The sequence below is a fragment of the Fusarium solani genome (assembly GCF_023522795.1).
Source record: "Fusarium solani strain SB1 chromosome Unknown bctg00000012, whole genome shotgun sequence".
NCBI lineage: Eukaryota > Fungi > Ascomycota > Sordariomycetes > Hypocreales > Nectriaceae > Fusarium > Fusarium solani.
Window position 1 is genome coordinate 1,581,008 of NW_027072146.1, and position 23,725 is coordinate 1,604,732.

The 23,725-nt window shown below is 52.0% G+C and overlaps 8 protein-coding genes across 8 annotated transcripts; 3 read left to right on the forward strand and 5 right to left on the reverse strand.

The window, feature by feature from the left end:
- Positions 1 to 80: 80 nt before the first annotated feature.
- MRS44_016535 (uncharacterized protein) lies at positions 81 to 7,092 on the forward strand (the record flags this gene model as incomplete). Its single annotated transcript, XM_065618066.1, has 6 exons — positions 81 to 369; positions 434 to 818; positions 878 to 1,056; positions 1,108 to 5,804; positions 5,852 to 6,172; positions 6,220 to 7,092. The coding sequence occupies 6 exons, from the start codon at positions 81 to 83 to the stop codon at positions 7,090 to 7,092; spliced, it is 6,744 nt and encodes a 2,247-aa protein (XP_065474138.1).
- A 2,521-nt stretch (positions 7,093 to 9,613) lies between these two features.
- On the reverse strand, positions 9,614 to 11,318 carry MRS44_016536 (uncharacterized protein; the record flags this gene model as incomplete). The annotated part of the gene is made up of 2 exons (XM_046271084.2): positions 9,614 to 9,849; positions 10,280 to 11,318. 2 exons carry the CDS (start codon positions 11,316 to 11,318, stop codon positions 9,614 to 9,616), a joined length of 1,275 nt encoding a protein of 424 aa, XP_046130881.2.
- Positions 11,319 to 12,050: 732 nt separating this feature from the next.
- MRS44_016537 (uncharacterized protein) lies at positions 12,051 to 12,734 on the reverse strand (the record flags this gene model as incomplete). The annotated part of the gene is made up of 1 exon (XM_046282028.2): positions 12,051 to 12,734. One exon carries the CDS (start codon positions 12,732 to 12,734, stop codon positions 12,051 to 12,053), a length of 684 nt encoding a protein of 227 aa, XP_046130880.1.
- Positions 12,735 to 13,930: 1,196 nt separating this feature from the next.
- On the forward strand, positions 13,931 to 15,898 carry MRS44_016538 (uncharacterized protein; the record flags this gene model as incomplete). The annotated part of the gene is made up of 2 exons (XM_046272831.2): positions 13,931 to 14,294; positions 14,346 to 15,898. The coding sequence occupies 2 exons, from the start codon at positions 13,931 to 13,933 to the stop codon at positions 15,896 to 15,898; spliced, it is 1,917 nt and encodes a 638-aa protein (XP_046130879.2).
- A 258-nt stretch (positions 15,899 to 16,156) lies between these two features.
- Positions 16,157 to 17,553, reverse strand: MRS44_016539 (uncharacterized protein; the record flags this gene model as incomplete). Its single annotated transcript, XM_065618067.1, has 4 exons — positions 16,157 to 16,320; positions 16,377 to 16,861; positions 16,917 to 17,050; positions 17,101 to 17,553. 4 exons carry the CDS (start codon positions 17,551 to 17,553, stop codon positions 16,157 to 16,159), a joined length of 1,236 nt encoding a protein of 411 aa, XP_065474139.1.
- Positions 17,554 to 18,312: 759 nt separating this feature from the next.
- MRS44_016540 (uncharacterized protein) lies at positions 18,313 to 19,236 on the reverse strand (the record flags this gene model as incomplete). Its single annotated transcript, XM_046282027.2, has 1 exon — positions 18,313 to 19,236. The coding sequence occupies one exon, from the start codon at positions 19,234 to 19,236 to the stop codon at positions 18,313 to 18,315; it is 924 nt and encodes a 307-aa protein (XP_046130877.1).
- A 483-nt stretch (positions 19,237 to 19,719) lies between these two features.
- On the forward strand, positions 19,720 to 21,006 carry MRS44_016541 (uncharacterized protein; the record flags this gene model as incomplete). The annotated part of the gene is made up of 1 exon (XM_046276693.2): positions 19,720 to 21,006. One exon carries the CDS (start codon positions 19,720 to 19,722, stop codon positions 21,004 to 21,006), a length of 1,287 nt encoding a protein of 428 aa, XP_046130876.2.
- A 597-nt stretch (positions 21,007 to 21,603) lies between these two features.
- On the reverse strand, positions 21,604 to 22,569 carry MRS44_016542 (uncharacterized protein; the record flags this gene model as incomplete). The annotated part of the gene is made up of 1 exon (XM_046281345.2): positions 21,604 to 22,569. The coding sequence occupies one exon, from the start codon at positions 22,567 to 22,569 to the stop codon at positions 21,604 to 21,606; it is 966 nt and encodes a 321-aa protein (XP_046130875.2).
- Positions 22,570 to 23,725: the final 1,156 nt, after the last annotated feature.

The window sequence follows — 23,725 nt, forward strand, 5'->3', positions numbered from 1 at the left end:
TCCGATATCTGTCAACCCAGCTATTTCACACAGCTCCTGGGCTTCTCTAGCCTCTTTCAAATTCAAATCCACACACCACAATGGCAGCCAACCAAGAGCCCCAGCTAGCGCCCATCGCCATAGTCGGCATGTCCTGCCGGCTGTCCGGCGACGTGTCTAACCCCGAAGACTTCTGGACACTCCTGTCTCGATCACGAAGCGGCTGGCGAGAGATACCAGAAGACAGGTTCTCCATGGGAGCCTTTCACCACCCGAACCCTCAGAAGAAGGGGTGCATCAACGCCAAGGGGGGTTACTTTATGAATCAGGACCTGTCGCGGTTCGATGCTCCGTTTTTTAACATCACAGAGCAGGAAGCCTTGGCCATGGGTGAGACAATATTCTCAAATACCCCCAAAATGTCTTGCATATTTCCTAACGTGTATTGTTATAGACCCGCAACAACGGCTGCTACTCGAGTGCACATACGAGGCACTTGAGAATGCTGGTGTCCCCAAGGAGACAATCGCTGGCCGCAACATTGGCGTCTTTGTTGGCGGTGCCTTGTCAGACTATCGCATGGGTACTCTACGTGATGTGAACAGAGTACCAATGTTTGATGCCACTGGCAATCACCAGTCCATACAAGCGGGCCGTTTGTCTTACTACTTCGACTTTCATGGCCCCTGTTCATCGATAGACACCGCATGCTCATCGAGCTTGTATGCTCTGCATCAGGCCGTGCAGAGTATTAGGTCTGGCGAATCCGAGCAGGCCATTGTGGCTGCTGCCAACCTGCACCTCCAACCCGATGATTACATCTCCATGTCGATGCTAGGGTGAGTCACATTGTTCTTATTCACCCACAAGTCTTTATACATGATGCTAACCAATCAAGTATCTTAAATGAGCATGGAAAGACCTTTGCCTTCGATGAACGAGCCAAGTCTGGCTTCGCCCGTGGTGAGGGCGTCGGGGCCCTACTTCTGAAGCCTCTTGACCAGGCTCTGAAGGACAATGACAAGATCCGTTCAGTCATTGTCAACACTGGCACAAACCAAGATGGAAAGACTGTTGGTAAGTAAACTCGCAAAAGTTTCGAAGAACACCACACTTACACCCCCTTAGGCATCTCAACGCCAAACGGCGAGGCTCAGGAGCGTCTCATGCGTGATGTCTACGCCAGGGCAGGCATCAACCCCGAAGACGTCGGCTTCATCGAAGCCCACGGCACGGGAACAAAAGTGGGTGATCCCATCGAAGCCGGCGCCCTCTCTCGCGTCTTCGGCAACGGCCGCACCAAGCGGTTTCCTCTCTACATAGGGTCCGTCAAGACAAACGTCGGACACCTTGAAAATGCTAGCGGCATTGCATCCATCATTAAGGCGACTCTGATGCTCGAAAAGGGCTTCATCTTGCCTAATTTCAACTTTGAAAAGGCGAACCCCAACATCCCCTTGGATCAGTGGAACATGAAGGTTCCTATCAACATCCGGCCTTGGCCAAAGAACAAGCGGTATATCAGCATCAACAACTTTGGCTTCGGAGGGTCCAACGCACATGCTGTTCTGGAACGCCCGCCTGTTTCTCTTTTGGATCTGCCGGTCGAGTCCAAGAATCAGCGTCCCAAGCTCTTTGTCTTGTCCGCTCACGATGAGGGGGCACTCAAGCGCCTGGCCTCGCAACTTGGTGTCTACATCGAGCAACATCCCGAAGTCTTCCAGAAGCGCCTCATTCGAGACATTGCTTACACGCTAGGCGAGCGTCGGTCTCATCTGCAGTGGCGGATTGCCCTCGCAGCAACATCTCTTGATGAGCTCGCCTTGTCACTCAATGGCATTGACGCCCTGCCAAGTAGAGCAGCCAAGGTTCCCAAGCTGGCTTTCGTTTACACCGGTCAAGGAGCGCAGTGGGCTGGCATGGGCCGTGAGCTGCTGAGTAGCCATCGCATCTTTTCTGACACAGTCAACGCTGCCGACGACTGCTTGAAGAGAATGGGTGCCAGTTTCTCTCTGATTGAGGAGCTAAACAAGAGCAAAGACGAGTCGCAGATCGGAAAAGCACACATCAGTCAACCTATCTGTACGGCGGTTCAGCTGGGCCTAACAGCCTTGCTTGAGTCCTGGGGCATCAAGCCTTCAATGGTGGTCGGCCACTCTAGTGGTGAGATTGGAGCTGCCTTTGCTACTGGTGCTATCACTCTCGAGGCTGCTATGGCTGCTGCTTACCACCGCGGCCAGGCCGCCCAGAAGATAAAGGCCAAATTCCCTGATCTCCGAGGTTCCATGATCGCTGTCGGTTCTGGGCCGGCTGAGGTGAAAGACCTGATCCAGTCTCTTGGTCTCACCTCCATCGTTGTGGCTTGCGAGAACTCGCCCTCCTCCGTCACAGTGTCGGGAGATGAGGATGCCATCGATAAGCTTGCTGTCGAGCTCGAGAATCGCAGCATCTTCAACCGTAAGCTGCGCGTTGATGTGGCTTACCACTCACCGCACATGCAGCTCGTCGCTGATGACTACATGGCTTCGATCAGCAACACCGCGAGCCAAGATTGCGACGGCGTTGCTTTCTACTCTTCCCTGAATGGCAACAAGCTCGACTCAACTGTCGCTCTTGGCCCATCCTACTGGGTTGACAACCTCACCAAGCCAGTCCTTTTCTCGTCGGCTTTGAAGGAGCTCTACGAAGACGGTCAGCCTGACATGATTGTCGAAATTGGACCGCACTCAGCCTTGGAGGGTCCTATCAAGCAGATCCTCAAGGGCATCAGCAGCCAAGCCTCCAGTGCCAAGTACCAGTCGTCACTTGTGCGCAACCAACACGCCACGACCACAGCGCTCAAGCTTGCCGGCGCTCTGTTTGTCAAGGGCTACCCTGTCAACTTCAGCGCTATCAACGAGGATGATGACGGTGCCCAGAAGCCTTCCTTGGTCGCTGACTTTGCCCCATACCCGTGGGCAGACCGGAAGTACTGGTTCGAGTCTCGCTACAGCAAGCAGCATCGCCTCAAGCCATTCCCTCGCCACGATCTACTGGGCACACTCGAAGATAACTACAGCGAGTTGGATCCCACATGGCGCAATGTCATTACTGTCGATGACGTGCCGTGGTTGAAGCATCACAAGATGCAGTCGCTGACGACCATGCCTTTGGCGGCTTACCTCTGCATGGCAGTGGAGGCTTCCATGCAACGTGCTGGTCTGCGCGGTATCCCCGCTGAGCAAATCCTTGGATACCGACTTCGCGAGATCTATTCGTCCAAGGCATTTGTGCTTGACGACAGCTCCGAGTATGAGACGGTTGTGACACTGCGATCGTACGCTGAAGGCACCCGCGCTCAATCCTCTGACTGGGACGAGTTCCGGATCGCCTCTTGGAACTCTAGCAGGGGTTGGTTGGAGCACTGCACAGGACTTGTGGCTATTCGGAAGCAAGACACCTCCAACGCCGTCAGCCAGGGTAGCACACATGGTGCTCGTGCACGCAAGACTGCGGCAGATAACATCCACGGCGGCGAGCTGTCCACCCAAGACTTCTACTCTGAACTTGAGGGCTTTGGTGCCGAGTACGGATCTTTGTTCCAGCTTCAGCCCTCAGGTGGTCTCAAGGTGTCGAGAGAGTACGCTACCAGCGGTGTCACCGTACCCGACACAGCCTCGAGTATGCCCTTCAACCACGAGACTCCCTCGATCCTACCAGCAGCATTCACAGACTTGTTTGTTCAGCTGACGTTGGCCATATTTGGCGCTGGACGAGGCGAGATGAAGTCTCTCTTTATGCCTACCGCCATCAAGGAGCTTGAGATCAGCAGCAATCTCCCAGGTTCGACAGGCCAGCAAGTCCAGGTTGTTGCTCACGGCAAACCCAATCCTGCCAGCCCTGGACCTGTCGACTTCTACGTCGATGTCTGGAATACTGAGCACAGCACCGAGCCTCTGCTGAAGATGGACGGTTTCCGGATGACTCCTGTAAACGGTGACATGGGACAAGAGCAGGTCCCTCGCCAATTGTGCTACAAGATCCAGTGGGAGCAACTAAACCCTCTCGACCTGGAAAGCCCCGGAAGTGAGAAGAGCCTTGAAATGGCTCCTCGTCGCTGCAGCAACAACACGGTTTGCTCATCGTCGAGCGAAGATCTTAGCGACAGCCCCAGGTCCGTCGGTACACCTGCTAGTAGCCAGGACACTGCCAGCCAGGATGGCCAACCGGCCGACACGCATTCTCTGCGTTTCGAGCTCGACAAGAACGTCCTTGCGGAGCCTATCGTCATCATCTCTGACAAGGACGAAGGTGACCCGCTCGTCGGGGCGTTGGTGAATCTCGCTGACCTTCATACTGGATCCAAGCCTATCATTGTTCCCTTCTCCAAGGTCGAGCCTTCAGCGGTCCCATACATCTGTCTGGCCGAGCTTGATGGCCCGCTACTCCATGGGCTGTCGGCTGACACCTTTAATCGCTTGCAAAAGCTTCTTCTCACGTCCTCCTCCCTGCTTTGGGTCGGTGCAGGTGGCTATCGCTACGCCGAGAAGCCCGAGAACAACATGGCTCAAGGCCTGCTCCGATCAGTGCGCTCCGAGGCAAGCAAGACAGCCGCGCTTCTAGACCTGGACCCCAACTCGAGGCTCAATGCCTATGGTCGGGCGGAACTCATTCTTGAGGCGCTGACGACTTCACTTGTCAAGCCACAAGATGACACGCCCGTGGATTTTGAGTTTGCTGAAGAGGATGGTCAGCTTGTGGTGCCCCGCGTCGTCGAGTCCGAAGACACGAACGTCGCCATTTTCCGCGAGACGCAGGACTCGGCTCCGTATCTGCAGGAGTTCGATCAACCTGGACGTCGACTCAAGGTGGCTGTCGGCACCTATGGAGCGCTCGACTCTTTGTACTTCAAGGACGATATTGAGCTTCCTCTGGCGGAAGATGAGATCGAGATCAAGGTAGCCGCCACTGGCATGAACTTCAAGGACGTGGTGATTGCCATGGGCCAAGTCAGCAGCCCATACCTCGGTGTCGAATGCAGTGGCATTGTCAGCAAGGTAGGCTCAGAGGTGACATCACTGTCGGTCGGCGACAGGGTCTGCGCCATGTCGCTGGGTGCATACAGTACCTTCGCCAGATGTCCTGCGACCAGTGCCGCCATCATCCCCGAGAACATGAGCTTTGAGACAGCCGCCTCCATCCCCGTTGTCTACAGCACTGCCTACTACGGCATTGTCAATCTCGCCCACCTGCAGCCCGGTGAGCGGATCCTCATCCACGCCGCATCAGGTGGTGTCGGCCAAGCCGCGGTCCAACTCGCCCAGATGATCGGGGCTGAGATCTACGCAACTGTTGGCAGCGCCGAGAAGAAGGAGTTGCTGATTGACACATACGGTATCCCCGAAGACCATATCTTCTACAGTCGCAACACCGACTTTGGACCCGCGATCCGAGAAGCCACCAACGGTGAGGGTGTCGATGTGGTCATCAACTCCCTCGCTGGTGATCTCCTCCGCGAGACCTGGGAATGTCTGTCCCACTTTGGACGTTTCGTCGAGATTGGCAAGAGAGACATCACATCTAACACGAGGCTGGAGATGAGCAAGTTTGAGTACAACTGTACTTTTAGCTCCGTCGACCTCACACTTGTGGCTGCCGAGCGACCCAGGATTATGAAGCGCGTGCTAACGTCCATCATGAATCTATTGGCCGAAGATGTGGTGAAGCCCGTCGGGCCTATCATCACGGTCGGAATTTCCGAAGTCGAGACTGCATTGCGCAAGCTTCAGAGCGGAAAGACTTCTGGCAAGGTCATTGTCAGCCCCCGAGCTGGCGAGAGAGTCAAGGTAAGCGCATGTTTCCTGATTGACAGCTCAACTGCTAACAGCATCAGGCTACGCATCCCCAAAGAAGCTCTACCTTGCTTCAAGCGGAGGCTACTTACTTCATCATTGGCGGCACTGGCGGCATCGGCCGCTCCATGGCCAGACGGATGATCCAGCTGGGTGCTCGACACATCGTGCTCCTGTCGCGCACTTCAAGAGTGACTGGAGAGCTTGGCCAGCTATCCGAATACGCCAGAACTCAGGATGCCAATATCTACTTACGGGCTTGCGACGTGGCCGATGAGAAGAGCGTCGGGGCTCTGGTGGAAGAGTCAGCGCGGACATTGCCTCCTGTTCGTGGTGTCATCCACGCTGCAATGGTGCTTAGAGTAAGTGATTGATTATGCTCAATTTTGACCCAGCTAACATAGCATAGGATGTGCTGTTCGAGAAGATGACATTCGAAGATTACGACCTCGTGGTCCGGTCCAAGGTGTACGGCGCATGGAATTTCCACAAGGCCCTGCTCAATACTCCATTGGACTTTTTCGTGGTGCTCTCCTCTGTAGCTGGCATCGTGGGCAATAGAGGCCAAGCTGCGTACTCAGCTGCCAACACCTACCTCGATGCATTCACTCAGCATCGCCTGCGCAGCGGCCTCCCAGCGACATGTCTGAACTTGGGAGCCGTCTCGGGCGTCGGCTATTTAGCAGAGAACTCAGCCAAACAAGCACAGGTGCTCAAGAACCTCTCAGGCTCCACGGTCGACGAGTCCGAGGTCCTTGTTCTTCTGGAGCTGGCCATCAACGGCAAGATCGGTGTCATGGGCAATGAGCAGTGTGTGACGGGACTCGATTTTAGCGACGGAACATCTCTGCCATACTACGCTTCCGATGGAAGATTCGTCCACCTCCGCCACGCCGCAATCGTCAAGTCGCAAGATGCAAGCGACCTCCCAGCATCGGCATCTCTCACTATCGCACAAGAGGTTCAGCGAGCGGCTACCAGGGAAGAGGCCCAAGGGATTGTGACGATTGGTCTACGCGACAAGCTCGGGGCAATCCTCATGTTGCCACCCGAAGTTCTACAGTCTCACCAAAAGAATGCTCCTGTAACAGCGTTTGGCTTGGATTCTCTCAACGCCATCGAGCTTCGGAACTGGATAACCAAGGAACTGCAGGCACATCTGCAGATCTTGGAGCTGCTCACGAGCAGTAGCTTAGGGGATCTTGCATCGTTGGTGTTGAAAAAGTCAAGGCTCGGGGATATCTGGCGTAAGAACGAGGAAAAGACAGAACAATCATCATAAGAATTAGAGTACTGATGATAGAGAGCTATGTAATGATTCCCTTTTGATTATATTAATTCATGTGTTTCTGAGTCAATCATGACATCATCTTTCTCTAACCCTCGAATCATATCACTGTAATTCATGATCACTCTTATCGAAGTCATACCAAGGCTTCTTGACAAGAATCTTCTAAAGATAGCTCTAACTGCGTGCCAAACGTCCATAACGACATACTGGGTGCTGACTGTCTTCCTTGCCTGTTGTTTCCAGTGCCAATCAATCCACATCAAGACACACCTCCGAGGGGCTACGAGACTGGTTCGGAAACTATCAGCTGTTAGAGTACGAGCCATCACAGAACTTCATGGAGAGCTTACTGTTGTGAAGTTTCGCTGAAGGTAACTCAAGTCAGCCATCAATTCTTTGCGGGGACTTGTGCACTCACTTTGGCTCCCTGAGGAGCACCACGGCCAGGCCCTCTCCGGCCGAAACCACCACCGCCACAACCGCCACGACCGCGCTGCTGCTCACCCTATGCTCTATGTCTGCCTCTCTTCGGTACTGTGTCGTGTTCACCGTAGTATATGTGGATAACAACTGAAGGGGAGGGATGAGCGTCGCTTGCGGTATGCTTCTCGACTATGGGATCGCCGTTCGGAGCGGAGTGCACGTAGGGTTGCTGAAGGATGCCAGCCGGATGCAGAGAATGCCGCAGCAGAGGTAAATTCATGTTGGACTCGAAAACGAAAGCGGGGAGCTGGAAGGGGTCGAGGGTGTCTTACAACACCGTTGTAGGAGGTCTACAGAGGCAGGTCAGCGACGACAATCGGGCTAAGGATAAGGAAAAAAAGCACTTACGCGGACCATGATGAAGAGAGTCTAGGACACGAGATAGAGTGCGTTAGTCCATAATATTGATTGCATATCAATGGGCAACGGGCAGACGAGCACTTACAGCGAAAGAGAGATTAGTTCTACGCAATAGAGACCTATGTCAGAAGCGCCAGGGGACCGATTGTTGAACAGGAAGCGAAACCTACGATTGAAGTGGGTTGGAAACTGAAATCAAGATCAGTAAATTCGAACATCGATGACCTGGGATGGCGGACTCACGAAGAAGAGCGACACGTCACTACGACACACAGCCATCAATGTCATCATGGCCAGACATTAATCACTTCTACTTGGAGATGACAACTTACGACGACGGCTGAAGATTGGTGGATGGTCGAAGAAGAAAGAATCTCGAACGTTGACTTCGGTGTTGGTCATGCATGGACTTCGGGCACGCAGGATTTCGAACCTCTCGATCAAAAGGGGAGGAAATAAAATCTGTTGTGTACCTGGTTGTGACGGTCGTCTCGATGGTGGTTGACGGGCGGGGCAGCAGATGCAGGCGGAAAGCCTCACGTGACAACCCCCTCCTGACGTCCCTGCCGGAACGGATGTCGAACTCGTTGTGACTCTCACACCGGACGCACCTTCTACCGACGGGAGTCATGCAGCCTCTCAGGGTCCTTCTTCAAATTTTTGGGCGTCCGGTTTGGTTTGATTTTTAACCTGACACAATCATCATCGAAGCATCCGCGAATCAACATAGCATCATTCAGGCGCCCTTTTGTGTTATTTCATCAACCAGCCATCCGCCATGTCTTCTTCCGAGCGATTTCAACGCCAAGTTCCCAAGCATGACGGCGTGCCGCACAACTACAGGGACCGTACCCCAGCTGCAGAAGCAACATGGCCATCTCAGGATGGGAAGGCCGCGAGATTGAGAGCATGCTGACGACCATCATCTTAGTAGTGCACTCGAATTCCCCGAAGCAGAACAGCTGCAGACGAAGAAGGCCACCTCCGGCAAGATTGCCAAGCTCGAACATGAATTCGAATTCGCGGACACCGAACGAGTCGATCCCCACCGCAAGACAAGCCCGAGCCGTCCGCCACTTGTGAACAACCATCGAAAGCTTATCGAAAGCTCATCAGAAGCTCATAAAAAGGGATGAAAAGATCGCAGCAGCCGAACCGGGTAGGAACCCCGAGCACAGCATCGACTGCGTAATGGAAGCCACCATCGACGAGGCCAAGACTGATGCCGATGTACAATTCAAAGAGGTCAAATTGGACAAGAGAGGAAACGATCACATCGAGCACATGAGCGTTTATCTCTGGCGATTCAGACGAAGCCGACATTCCCATACCCTCCACGTCAAAGTCAAATGGCTACGGGTCCGTACAAGCACGGCCAGCACGAAATCCCCTGCGATCGGCTGCGATCCCACAAAAACAACTCCGCAGAGAGTACAAGAAGGGCAAATGAAACTATATTCCCGGACAGAAGACTGGCTTCGCATCGAGTTCATTGGCAAGATGAGCAGTAAGAAGACCGGCCATCTTTCTCTGCGGAGTGATTTGAGCCAGATACGGCCAATCTTACCTAGCTACGAGCAGGTTTGGTTGAGTCATGTTGTTTCAAAAGGCCCCAACCGTCCAGTTTTTTCTGGGGAGTTTTCTGAGTCGTGGCCAGTCTTTCTCAGCCTTAGTTGCGAGTTTGACTGAGCCAAGGTCCAGTCGCAGCTGAGCCGGGGTGCCAGTGTGTCTGAGTCCAGAAAGGGGCGCCTCCATCAGGGCTAAGGGGAGCCTGGAGGAAGGGCGGCGAAGGCGGACTCCTACAACCTCCACGTGGTGCCGCCCGGGGACCTGGTCTCTTGTAGACTTCAGGCAATGTAGGAGACGCAAACAGTGGTGGCCAAGGGTTGGGGAAGGTGTTTTGTGCTTGGAATGATGTTCATAGGCAATTCTTTGAACAAAGTCGTTGTGCTTGAATGTGTCTAGAGTGTCAATTGACTTCGCCATGTCCCTTTCCACCTAGCAGAGGCCCTTGAAGGATCTACCATCCTGCGCCCCAAGGATGACGTGACTCAACCCCAGTTGGGGCGACATGGCGTTTGAGCTTTGTCCTTCGAGGCACCGCCTGATCCAGACCCTTCACGTCACATCGAACAGGAGAGAGTATATGTACTAAGGTGTGAAGAGGCAAACAGGGCAACCACTTGGCTAGCACCTATGGGCAGTGATGGGGACATGAGTTGGCCAATGTTTGATTACACATCGTCGGTTCCGCGTTCACTTGCGAGTATTATTGAACCAAGTGCCTCAATTGTTAAAATCTAACTCAACTCAATGTCCATGTTAGACCTCGTACTCCGGTTTAATCCACTGACATCGCCGACAACCTGGTTGTCTCGACGAACCAAGAGCCTAATCCACTCCCCAACCAAGAACTCGGAGGGGCCGGTGGCCCAAAAACCTGGGTCGACTTCATCGTTCCCAGCGCGCATGTAGCGCCCCGTGTAATCCTCATCGCCCAATTCCCCAAGCCTTCGTATGAAGCACGCCACAGGGCTCTCGTTCGCTCCACTATTGGGATCAGGATGGGTATCGGAAACCTCGATTTGAACGTACTCGCAGTCGTAATCGTAAAACACCGGGCCAACCTCCCTGTCAGATGTTGCGGACCAACTGACATTCTTGTCGATAAGCCACAGTTTGGTCCAAAATGAACAATCTGCTAGGTCCTCAATCATCCTCGCCAAGTAGCCTCGAGCAGATTTCTCCTCCTTCAAAGTGTATATGTTGCCTGGAAGGAAACGGTTCCAACTGGGGTCGAACTCGATGGCGAAATTTTGCACACCCAAGGTTCTGGAGGCACTGGTGGCGAAAGGGAGACTGTGAATGATGTTTCTCCTCTCCCCTGACCAAAAGACTGATTCGCAACTGTCGGAAGTGACACAGAAGATGTCCCGCGTAGGGTAAACTGTGAGATACGACTCATCGTGGCCCTCACATACTGTGATCATTGCTGGAGGGACAGCCTCTCTTTCACCAGCCCGATCAGCGTAGTAGTACTCTGGAACCCTCCTTTCCTGCTGGCCTATCTTTAGAAGATTGTTCCACTCCCTGAGCTGGTAATGTTCCATGATGACGGCCCGCGACTCTTTGCAAGCCGCCCAGAGCCCTGCATGCCATAGGCAGGCAGATCTGTGGTCTGGGTTGGCTCGACCATGTTTCTTCAACCGACCAAACTTGCCCCAGCTTAGTGGTACGAGTCTCTTGTCGTTGCCAATCGTGCAGTAGTGCAAACCAGGCCGGTGTCGTTGAGACGGGCGCAAGGATGTCTCCCAAATGTACAGCCGAAGCTCAGTCGGGAGTTTTGGAAATGGGTGGAAAGTGGAGGAATCCATCTTGCAGGCTGGAACTGAGGTAAAACAGACTTGAGTCTTTGCCGGAGCATTAACCACTATGTTGGAAATGTCATGAAAAGAGTAGTGGATCGAGAAAGAAGGAATCTAGTGAGCGAAGTGGCAGTCCTTGATACTAGATCGAGGCAAGTCTGGGAAACAGAAATGAGGGAGATCAACGATTTGCTTTATAGATGAAATGAAGGCCAATGAGTCGACTTGAGACGACTCAAACTCTCCAGGGAGACGGGCGCAGAAAAGCTTATTCCTGTCCTCAGCCCGGTGAGTCAATGGTCGAGAGAGTTCATGATCGAAAGCTTACTCCCGTACACTGCTCGGAAACTTTCTCGGCGATGAGAGTCACGAAACCTCTATGATGAAGACTTGCACATTGCATCCCGCACCCCATTCCTTACGGCCGAACAGACATTGGTGTTTACCTCCGAAGTGAGTACTTGGAACTCGACGACTGGCATCTCAGGGTGGCTTAAGCACATCTCAGTCATATCGTTTCGAGAGATTGGACCCTCCTGTCGCCCTCTGTTGAAAGTTTATTCTTTATCCACGTTGTCAACACTCTTCTCACTATGACACTGAATCATCATTGGCGACGACAGCAAGCTGGTCCTGCCTCCAATTCATCCCAGATGCGCAAAATATCATCAAATACAATATCCAATGTCTACACCATTCTTAAAATACCCTAGCAACAGGGCGCTCACTACAGGGCGCTCACTACAGGGCGCTCTTATACCCTTCCTGCTGATTCTTCCAGTACTTGTTGGTGCCACCCTTCTGACCAACAACAGGATCAAATTCAGGGTTGCGAACGCTCCACACCGCCTCAAACTCCTCTGGAGTGCCGGCTCTCTCCTCCCACGTCCATGAGAAGCCCCGTGGATAGGCCCCCATCATGACAAACCCTCGGATGGGCAGCTCTGACACTGCCACTCTTGCATTTTCCACCGTGATGCCGCGGGCCGCTCCGGTCAGACAATCGGCTTCGATATGTGAAGCAGCCGGATCGTAAGACTTGTGTGACACGCCAGCTGGGATGACAAAGAGATCGCCGACGTTGACCTCGAGGTCAAGACCACCCTCCTCGTAGGCATCTCCATAAGTGTGCTTCTCCCAGTCGTCGCTCAAGTCGGCTACTCCCCAGCGAATGTGACCTGGCCCAGAAGTGACAACCATTACTTCGTGGGTCTGAGAGTGATAGTGGGACCTTTGTTGGCGGCCGTACTTTGTCACCCACTGGACATCCCAGTCGTTGGCACGGAAGGTATCAAAGACGGCGGTAGCATCGACTTTGCCATCGCGTACGAAGACATTCTTGTAGAGAAGGAGAGGTTTCGGAGAATTGGGGACAAGTTTCGTGGGCTTGATGTTGTAGACGATGGGCTCTGGGAATTCCGGCATTTTGGTCAAAGAGGTGGTGAGACAGGACAACAGGGGAAGGAGGATGTGTAAAGTACAAGTCGAATAGCTATATGCGATTATTAATTAATGAGTCTCGCAAGTTCAATGAAATTCAAGGCTGATGGGGGCAAAAAGCGACCCCTAGAAGAATTTATAGACCGGATCGTGTTGCGAATCCTGTGAGGGGAGAGCTGCCGATCGGCCACGGCAAGATATCCGACACTACAGAGTCAGCATGCTTATCGGATAGTATAAACGCGGGGTCAAGCAATTGACTAGGAAAGTCATACCGGGAATGATGGGCTGGATTACAAAGGCAAAGCGCAGTTCGACTCAACCCATCGGCCCATGAAGCCGGTTTGGTGGGCGAGAGCTTGGGCGACAACATGCGAAATACAGGGCAATGGGTCAAAGGTCGGCCGTCGAACATGTCAATAAAAAGGCCTTGTAGTGACTCGGTCGGACGGGCGAGTCCCTACCCTTTGTTTCCAACACCTCCCTCATCTACGAGTGTCGGCGAAGCCATCGCCAGCACCCCGTGATCATTGAACTCGGCACAAGGTGCCGACCATTGTGACGCGGAGAAAGATGCCGCTAGCGTGATCCCTGCACCCAGTTGTTGTCGCTGGTGTCTCCTTCATCATTAGGTACCTTGCAGGGATGTCGGCCAATTATGATCAAGATCTCTCTTCCCACACCTGAATTGGGCTATAGGATTAACGCATTGCCACCAAGCTGAGGAGTGACTCAGATAATACCCTAGCAGTGGAGACCAGTACGCCTTACCACATTCAAGGACATCGCAAGCCCACAACAGTTGCAAAGCGCGTCCTACCCGGTAACACTGCTCATAACTCATCTCACTCTCAATCAATCATGTGCATAGCATGCTCAAGCGATAAGAAATATGCAGTCAAGCGTCATTTTAACAAAAATCAAATGGGAGAACTGCTAACAAGATCGAGATCGGTGAATTACCCCAGTGATGACCAGGACGTATCTTGCCATTCATTTCCCTGCATGCAGTAAACAACACCCAAGAATGATGGTCCTCCGAAACTCTACTGCCAAGCAACTCCAGATAGCTTTGGCACTCCTTCAAGCCACATTCAGCCTCCATTTAATCCCTCACCTCATGACCAACATCTATCTCAAAATCTGCATGCCAAAGCCTCTCATTGGTAATACCTGTTAAAATGGACATGATGGATGTCGACTCTGAGGAGTCCTCGGATGAGTTGCGCCGTATTTGCAATGTCTGCTCAGGAATCACGGCCCAGGCCTTGACCTCGACTGGAGGTTATCGCCATGTATCAAGCCGGGTTGACCTAGCGAAGATGCAACCCTACTGCGATCTGTGCAATATTCTGTCTCACCAGATCTGCCCAAGTCCTACGAGCGTCTTTAACAAGTACAGAGTTGGCAACTTTAGGAATCTGCGACTTGGCACTAGAAGATCGGACGTACGCCAGGGCAACGTGGTCACTGTGGCGATTGACACAGATGATGAGGGGACGTTGTCAGCCGAAATTGATATTTTGGAAGTTTGGACGCCTCGCGGTGAGATATTCTGATCCACGTTACCGATATCAAGACTCATGGCGAGACTAGGAGACCCAGCTGCAGCCCTCGGGCTCCCTGTGCTCAATACACATCTCACCAATACCAAGTCCACCGAGACTTTTCAGTTTGTCCAACGGTGCCTAGATGAGTGCAGTGCGCATGACTGCAAGTCTCCTCTTCGATTGGAGACTTCGCAGTCAGCTCCGTCTCGACTTCTGGACGTCGATAATACAGTGTGTCTCATCGACGTCGGAAAAGTTTGCCCTCCCTACGTAGCCCTGAGTCACTGCTGGGGCACCAATCTGTCAAAGTACATGACCGTCTGGGCGAACTTGGCCCACAAGAAAACTGGCATTGGATGGAATGAGTTGACGCCGACGTTCCGCGACGCCATCGAGATCACCCGCCGTCTGAAGTTACGCTACATCTGGATCGATGCCCTCTGTATCGTCCAGGATTCTAAAGAAGACTGGGCCAATGAGTCGGTAAAAATGGGCGACATCTATCAAAATGCATTCATCACAGTCTCAGCAAGCCATGCTCGGGACGGGTTCGGAGGCTGTTTCAACACCCAAAGTGCCGTTGGACTAGGAGAAACCTTTATCACTATCACCAACCAGGATCAGTCAGGTCAAGAGTCATCCGTCATGTTGACCAGCACCTTGTCATCCGATCCTCCCCGTGTAGTGGAGAATAGCCCGATCAACAGTCGTGGCTGGGTTTACCAAGAACGCATTCTCTCGCCGCGAATCATCCACTTTGCCTCGACTCAAGTCGTTTGGGAATGCCGCAAGACCTATCGACTCGAGAACCTCAGACCAATGGCCTTGCCCACAATTCCTTCCATGATTCTCCGGCCAGACACCGTGGATAGTGCTGTCATGGTTGAGCGGTGGCACAGGGGAATTGTCGAGACGTACTGTAGGCGAGCGTTCACCAGGTACGACGACCGACTGGTAGCTCTTGCGGGAATTGCGCAGATCTATCAAATGCACATCAAAGACCAATATCTGACCGGATTGTGGAAGTCTCATTTGGCGTATGGGCTGTCCTGGGGACACACCCAACGAGCAAATCACAAGCCCCAGGGTCGACGACACCCAAGCTGGACGTGGGCGTCCCAAGATGGAGAAATCAGATGGTACCCCATCTCCCACTTTGCTGCCGATGCTGGGTTCTCTCTAGTGGCTAACAACCTTGACTTTGAGCTCACGGCTAGGAAGGAGTTTAGTCCAGTCAAGGGCGGTTACATCACTATCAAAGGCCGGGTTGCTCGAGTTACTCGAATAGACCCCCTCCAAGTCACAGCTTTTGGAGAAGTCGACTTTTACCTAGGAAATATCGGAGGAAAATTCTTCGCGGATGAGCTGCTAGAATTGCCACATATCTCATCAAAGCTACCAGAAGTGCTGGCTCTTGCGCTCGGGCATGTGGATGACTTTGCCTCACAAAGTACGCGAGTGCTCGTCTTGTTGAATTTTGGTCCTGGAGGCTCAGAGTATTCAAGGGTAGGGTATGGAATAGTGAACGGTTTTGGAAGCACGGAAGCCTGTGTAGAGTTTTGGGGCAAGCAGGCACCGCGACAACTTGATCTTTACTAGGAATTCTGGAAAGTATGTCCTCATGGTAATCGGTGCACGATACTCCCGTATTTAATGTGTTATTGGATCACTATCCCGGTGTTTTCTTTGGATAGGTACGTCATTGACGACAAGAATAAGAAGAAGAGCGATGTTTGGCGTAACCTATTAATACGGCGCCCTATTACAAAAAATCCTTGGCCTCCTGAAGCTTCTCTTCTTGTGGAAATATCAACGGGATCAACGGCCTCTCGGATGAAGTGAGAACAAACCACGCACTTAAGTGTCCGGGTATTTGGAAGCAAGCCTGGCTTGCTCAGACTCTCTCATGTTTGAAAGCCTCTTCTTTAGATCCGTCACCGGGTCTGAGCGTTGGTCACCAATACTACCACCTATCATTTCATCCCTTTTCCGTTCCCAGTCTTTCTGGGCGTCGAGGTACTCTATGAGGCCGAAACTGTCAGTATCTGCCTGATATTTCTGGGAATCACAAACCTACCCTTCACAAGCTTATCTGAGTATTCCATGCGCTCCATTCTTCTTCCGTGCGATGTTCTATCGCTTGCGCCGTGCCTGGGGGCTGGGCTTTGCGATAACAGCGAGCCACCTGCCGTGGCATGCCCAGGTGTGTGAAACCAAGTCACCCACTTGAAAACCAGGTCGCGGATCTTGGTAGAATCGATACTTCCATCAGCGCCCGGTGTCTTTGCCAGCTCTTTGATCTTTTCAGCTAGCGATGGAGTCTGTTGAGCCAGGCCGATCACTCTCAATGCGGCGTCTAGTGTCCATTGGGGGGCGCGCTGACTCGGCCAACTCCGAGGATACATGAGAGCTATGTAGGCCTTATCCATGTCTGATAGCTCATAGTTGTAGTCAATGTCAAAGTCTCTGCCAGTGATGACTCCAGGCAATGGGAAGTGCATGATGCTTTGGGTGTCGACTTCTCGCAAGGATGTCATGTTCTTTGAGTTGTATGGATTGATACTGACGTCCAGTTAGTGTTGTTTCGATGAGACCGTTGACTGGTAAGTGAACTCACATATGCTCTTTGACATCGGCGTCGCCCCAACCTTGTGAGCCATAAAGCGTCACGAGTGCATCGGCACCTTTCAAGGCGATGCCACCGTTGGCCGGGCATTGATGTTCGTGAAGCATGCCCAATGCATGGCCGAACTAGGATGATCAGCAAGTGAACCAACGTGCCTAACAAGGTAAAAACTGACTTGATGAAGTATAACGGCTTTCTCGGCTGCTGCCATTTCATTGTCGCTGCCGATACAGCCAAGGTTCATGGTGGCAGTGCGCGGCGCCGCCTTCAAGCAGTCTGTCCCGACAAGACTCCATGTCCCTTGACTTGGCGAAGGGTCGAAAGAAATGACAATGTCCGGACGAGCCACGGAGTCCCCGGCAGCGATGAAGGAAACATTGCTGTACCACTCCCATTCCTCGATGGCAACGGCGACTTTTTGGCGCTGTGCCTGTGAGCCACTGTGCTCTCCATCTATCCACCCATACGTGATGGCTTGTCGGCCTCGGCTCCAGAGCTTTGTAGGCAGAGTGATCACCACGTTGTCGAGTTCTCGTGGCTGTTCTTGGTATATAGCTTCCTCAACAGCCGTCTTGCCTGAAGAGGGGATGACTGCATCCTTGCAGTAGGTTCGAGCGATTCGTTCCATATCGTTGTGTAAAGCAATTTGGAACCAAAACTGATCGGGTGAGGAAAAGTAGTGGGATAAAGAAAGGTGAAAGTGAGAGGGGAGGCCACACAAGAAGATAAATATCGTCAGAATGCGGGCTTCTAGACCATGCCTCACATGAACACAGCCTGCGCGCGTGAGAATTCCTGTTGAGTCCATAACACAAAGCAGCGGTTGCTACCGCTAATTCTGTTATTGACTTAGTGGCCCTGACTTGCACTTGGTTCAATAGTTCCAGCACTAGCGATTTCGCTGCGACTGGGTGACGAAATAACCAAAACAGTGAGAGGGTGGACGAGCACATCTTCGGCATAGCACCTTTAGGAAAGAATCATCATAAAAATATGGTGTATGAAGAGGAGTGTAGTGTATCAATGCTCTAAACCTTATCTCATTGTCATAGATATGTTATGATGATAATTGACCTTCCGAGCAGCGAGAGATTCGGCGTCTCCGTGCTACTACCTCGTCTTTTCTTTCACCCAAATTTGTGGCTTGGAGAACCGAGCTGAAGTCTCCCCTGCAATGGTTGGTTTCGACACCTATCAGAGAACATCGTTACTGAGAACCTAAAAATAGTAACCCATGGGAGAACAGAGGACGTTGAGATGGGACCTGGAGAACAGCGAGAAACGGCGAATTCAGATCTAACTAAGAGAGACATCAATTTGGCACTTTTGGCAATTAGAGCCCACCTTGTTCAGAAGTAACCCATCATCTAGAACAACAATCTCATGCTTATTCTTCCATATCGCAATCTTCTGAGCTGCTCGAGTCGTCCATCTCTTCAACTTCATCGGGCAGATACCGATGATTCCATTCCCACCAAAACTGTCTCGCACAGTAGTCCACCCTTGCCCAACTATCGCCCTCCCGTCGACCTTCAAACTTGATGCGAAACTTGTCAAGCCACCCTTTAACACTGCCGTTATCCAAGAATTGAATCCAGCCCTTGTTGGTGTAGCCTGAATACGTCCTTTTCCACAGTCGATCACGCCCGCGCCATGTGAATGGAACCCGGTAGACTGAGGGCGCTTGAGCTCGTTTCTCGAAAAATAACAGGCCGTGAACGAATTCTCCGAGGGAAAGGGCACCTCGCATGGTGTCCCCATCACCGAACGAGAGCACCAAGCTATTCAAGAGGTCATGATGGTAGACTATCTGGCCGCAGTCAACCTCCCCGACAGTGTATATGGCGTCATATTTTCGAAGGGGTGGTATGGTTTCAATGGTTGCTGCCCGCCTTTCTCGCGTGACCGGCACATGGTTGTTCTCCCTCTTGGCAACAGGCCCAGGCGTGTCCTCAGCTCCTCGCTTGCGACTGTTTGTCTTCGAAGCTTCAACACGTTCCCCGGCCCCTTTGTTCCTTCTGTTCCACTCCCTTAGCAATTCAGGCTGGACCTGGCAGAGATGCTCTGGCAATTCGAAGTGGCCTTCATTGAAGTGGTCGAACGCCTCTGTTATCCAAATGAGGTTTATAAGCGAGCGGGTTGCGGGGGATATTATCGAATCGAGGACGTGCTGTTCAAACCAATCGGGAATATTGTTTTGCCTTTGCCTTTGCCTTTGTACCGATATAGGAATTAAAGCCTGAATCGATTGAGTAGGGCCTATAAATGATTGGTTCTGGCTCATGCCGGGGATTGGAGATTCGTAGGACATGGTGAAGAGGGGTCTGATTGATGGCTTTTAGCAATAGCCACGGCGTTGAGAAGATGGCAGATCTATGAAGGGAAAGTGACAAGACCTTATGGGGGGTTTATAGAGAAGCAGTGAGGGCTGGGTGCAGGAGCAAAAAGCTTAGTTCTCAACAGAAGAATGAGTCAAAACCTAACGCCTCCGAGTTTGTTCCCTTGGTTATGGAAACTTTATTATGGCCTTGAAGAAAGAAAGCTAAAAATCCAGAAACTTTAAATTTGCTTGCCAGATGCCGCCTTCTCGCTCCTCAGTCAGGACATGACGGTATGACACTATTCGCGCCACACGTGCTGATTTAAGGGGCGCCACTTTGGCGTTGTCCGGGTGCGAATTGGACAGTGGTGACTAAGCGACCCGACCGTGAATCTTCACGCAAGCCCAGGCAGCAGTTCTCACTTCCGTTATTCACGCTGCCCAAAGCTTCATGTTTGCAACAAACCACCCATGATGACAGACGCAGCTCCTTCTGACCCCCTCGCTGGCCTCGACGACATTGACTGGGCCAGCTTACAGCATGCGTATGGCAGCGCAGAAGACGTTCCAGCCCTCCTGAAAGCCTTACGTTTTCACGACAAGAATGAACTCGATCAAGTTTACTTTGCCTTGTCCAGCAACATCCTCCACCAGGGAACACGATACCAAGCTACTTCCTATGCGGTTCCCTTTTTGTACGCCTTGCTTGACGCAAAAGACACACCTCGTCGCGAAGATCTGCTCTACTACCTCGTCAACGTCGCCCTGGGCCATCCCTCCGCCTCCGTTCCGTCAGGTGTCGAGATTACCAAATGGCGAACCCTTGTGGCGAAAACCCAGCAACCGAACTTTGCAGAAGACGAGAGACGAAAGAAGGACGAGTATATTGCTGCAGCTACCGATGATAAAGATCGCCAGCGCCGCGAAGACGAGTTCTTGTACAGGTTGTCGACTGAGAAGATGGCAGAAAGACAGCTCAACGGACTGCGAGCCTATGATGCGGTTCGAGGTGGATTAGACTACGTGTATGAGTGTTTGAAGGACGGCAATCCTGACTTGAGAGCGGTGGCGGCGTTTTGTCTGGGCTTCTTCCCCGAGGATAAAGTCAAGGCTGAGGGTGAGATTTTGGCTCTCTTAGGTCACGAAGGCGACGTCGCAGTCCGTGGCACCGCGTTGATATCGATTGCCCTACTCCAAGCTCCATCACTAGGAGATCTTTTACAGACCGAGGTGGCACAATACCTGAAAACAACTTTCAACAACCAAGATAGCGATGAGGCATCCAAGTGGTCTAGCGCCATTGGCCTCGCGATTCTTCGGATATATGAGCCAGAAACTATCAACACAATACTCCAGGCAATCGCAGACGACAACTATCTGAGCATCTTGCAACGCGACCACTGCAAAAGATTCCCCTTTGCATATCCAGACTTGGCTTCGCTCGCTGCCTCAGTTCTTAAAGTCAAGGGCAGCGAGTCCCCCCAAGTCACTCGAATCACTTTAGCCCAGCTCGAGGGCTCCAAGGGGCAAACGACATGGTATCTCACAGAGCTGTTGTTGGAGTCAGCATTCGACGGAAAGCCTCTCTCAGAGACCAAGCCATTCTCGGAGTTGACCGAGCTTCAGCAGGAGACCCTGCGAGCTTTGGTTAGACTTGACCAATCCACCTGGAGCTGGGGCAACTTTGTTCGGATACTAACACAGGGGGAGTCCCTTCCACCAAGGAGGCTCTGGATGCTTACATCGATGGAAAGGAAGTGAAACCAGAAGTGCCAAGTTGAATAGACAGAACGCAAAATAATCCAGAAAGCTGTTTATGAACATGTCCGATGATGGAGACCAGCACTTTTGGCCATTTGACTCATACTGTCATCCACGTTGTGCCTTGCGCATGGCCTGGCAGCTCAATCGTCTAGAATTTCTTATGCACTCCTCAGCTCCAGATGTATCGAACTGACAGCATTCACGACGTCTTGAGTGGTCGCTAGGCCGAGAATAGCAAGGAGCGGAGTGTTGACCTGAACGGGGAACTGACAACAGAAATACATGCACACAGGGGCGAGAGAATAGTCTAATAAAGGTCCAGTTTACTGAAGATCCTTAGAGACATAATCACAAACTTGTAAGAGTGGGTATAAAGACAAAGGTAAGTAAAACATGTCTGTGGCACTGGTAACGTCTCAGCACTCCTACGTTCAACACGATTCAATTTTCCTCTCCGACCCTCAAAGCTCTTTTTGCCATGAGGTCCAAGGGCTCCCTCACGGGCCTTCTTGCGCTAGGTGCATCCGCTATGCCTCTGAGCGTGGAGGATAACGAGGACAACTAGGACATACGTTGTACCGTGCCTACTCTCGTCTACATGATTGTAAGAGCAGCCAGGCCCACCCACCAACCAAACCCTGTTACACCTAAAGGAATAGCCCTGCCGCCAGAATTGGATGATTCTGTCGGTTCATTCTCTCCTCTAGTTGATGTTGAGGTAGCCTCTGTAGAACTACTAGTCACCGCTGTCTCGGCATCTCCCAACCTCACGTTCTCCGTAATGCACCCCTTTTCCTCTCTCCCATAACCAGGACATGCCTCAACGCACTCTTCCACGGCATCGTAACTCTTCTTCCCGCTTGGAGTATCCATGTATTCCCCAAAGCACTTTCTCGCACACTTCATCGAGTCGCAGGGTATGTTCCAAACATAGTCCTCCATGAGCATGTACCAGGCATATCCTGTCTGGTTCTCTGGCCAAGGTTCGTCGTCCGCGCCCGTCAGGTTGAACCAGGTTGAATCGTCATGGAGACCATATCGTCGACTAACAGCAGTGCCGTTGGGCTGCAGGTAGAAAATGTCCCATCGAAGGCTCACTGCCCACCACGGACCTTCTTCACCACCTCTGCCGTCTGTACCACTATTGGGGATTGCGTCTTGCGGTATTGTGAGAGATAACTGGGTGACGTTGGTAGTGACGCAGGGCTCGAGATAACAGTAGTGGGTGAATTTCTTGGAATAATCAGAATTGGGGTCGAGAAAATCCAAGTCTTGATCACCACCAAGGTAAATCCTCAGATAAGGCCAATCACAGCCAAACCCCCCGGCCTGATCGGAATACCTTTCGCATGCCTCATGCCAAGCACTGCGTGACCAATTTAAAGTGACTGAGAATGGTTCCGAGGCGTTGATGTGATTCGGGGCGTGCATGAGAGGTTCATCTTGGTCGAGGGCACCAAAGTAGGGCCCCCATGCGAGGACAGGCTGGGTCAATATTGATGCGAGGGTCACGAAAGTGGCTGGTAAATACCAGGCTTGAGTGAGACGCGGAAAGGTCATTTTGACGGATGTCTTGAACGAGTGAGACCGGAGACACGTTCTTCAATATGGAATAATAAGAGGCAACAACACAAAACAGGTAAGTATAAATGAATAGGGCTCCATGCTTCTTTTAAGCTGCTCTAATCCGCACACCAGTCCATAACCTCGTGTTCTTAGAGCGTGAGGCAAAACAAATGAGTGCAACGTCTGGGCAATGCGGCACAGTAAGGGTTAGTCCAAACAGGGCAAAAAACAGCATCTTGGCAGTTGCCCAGACTCTTGGGTCTACCAGCGACCAATTGAACTTCATGGAAACATTCGATTTTTCACACACGCGCTAAGATCTAGATGGCAGAGGCCACTCATGTGGTCTCTGAAGTTATCTTCGGCCATTACCTATTAAGTTGGTAATGAAAAGCCGGTCAGTTAGTCTGTCAAGATCTGGAGTCTCCCCATTGATAACAGGGGAAGTCACGCCAATCGTGTGATGATTAAATAGCAAGAGTGCGTAGAGGTTCACTATGTGGTAGATACACCAAGTTAAACTCTAAGATCCACTTCATATCCGGCTCTCTAGCCAAAACAAGCCAGCGTCCACCGACACGGCAAAAGTGTGAGTGCTCACTCAAGAGCCAAGCGTCTTGTGCTTCTTGGCCGCGCAGGCACCACACATCTCCTCCAAGTTGTCTTTGGAGCCATGGTGAATTCTTCCACACCAGCCGATCCTCCCGTACCTCTGGTTGGCTGCCCTGCGGCAGATGTAGCAATCATGTTCAATGCGAAGCTCCTTACGGCAGACTTTACACCAGTAATAGATCCTCATCTCGTGACACATTGCTCCAGCTTGGGCGCTTGATGTTCCAGTGTGCCCTTTTTCCGGTTGGTACTTGGTATGAGAACGGCTCGATAGCCCAGAAATGGTGCAGCTTTTGAAGGTGCAGCAGTGTGATGAGCAGGGACGAAAGGCTTTGAAGTCGATCTGGTAGTAAAGGCCAGCCGGAATAAGAGAGATGGAAAGCTTTGGGGTTTTCTTTGTGGTTGAGAGTGGAAGAATGAAATGGAATGCATTTCGTCTTGGTGGTGATATTTATACTTGCACTGCACGACTCCCTGATTCAGCGCTACAGGTATCGTGGCCACCTTCTACACTGAATCAACCTTGATTCATCGCCAA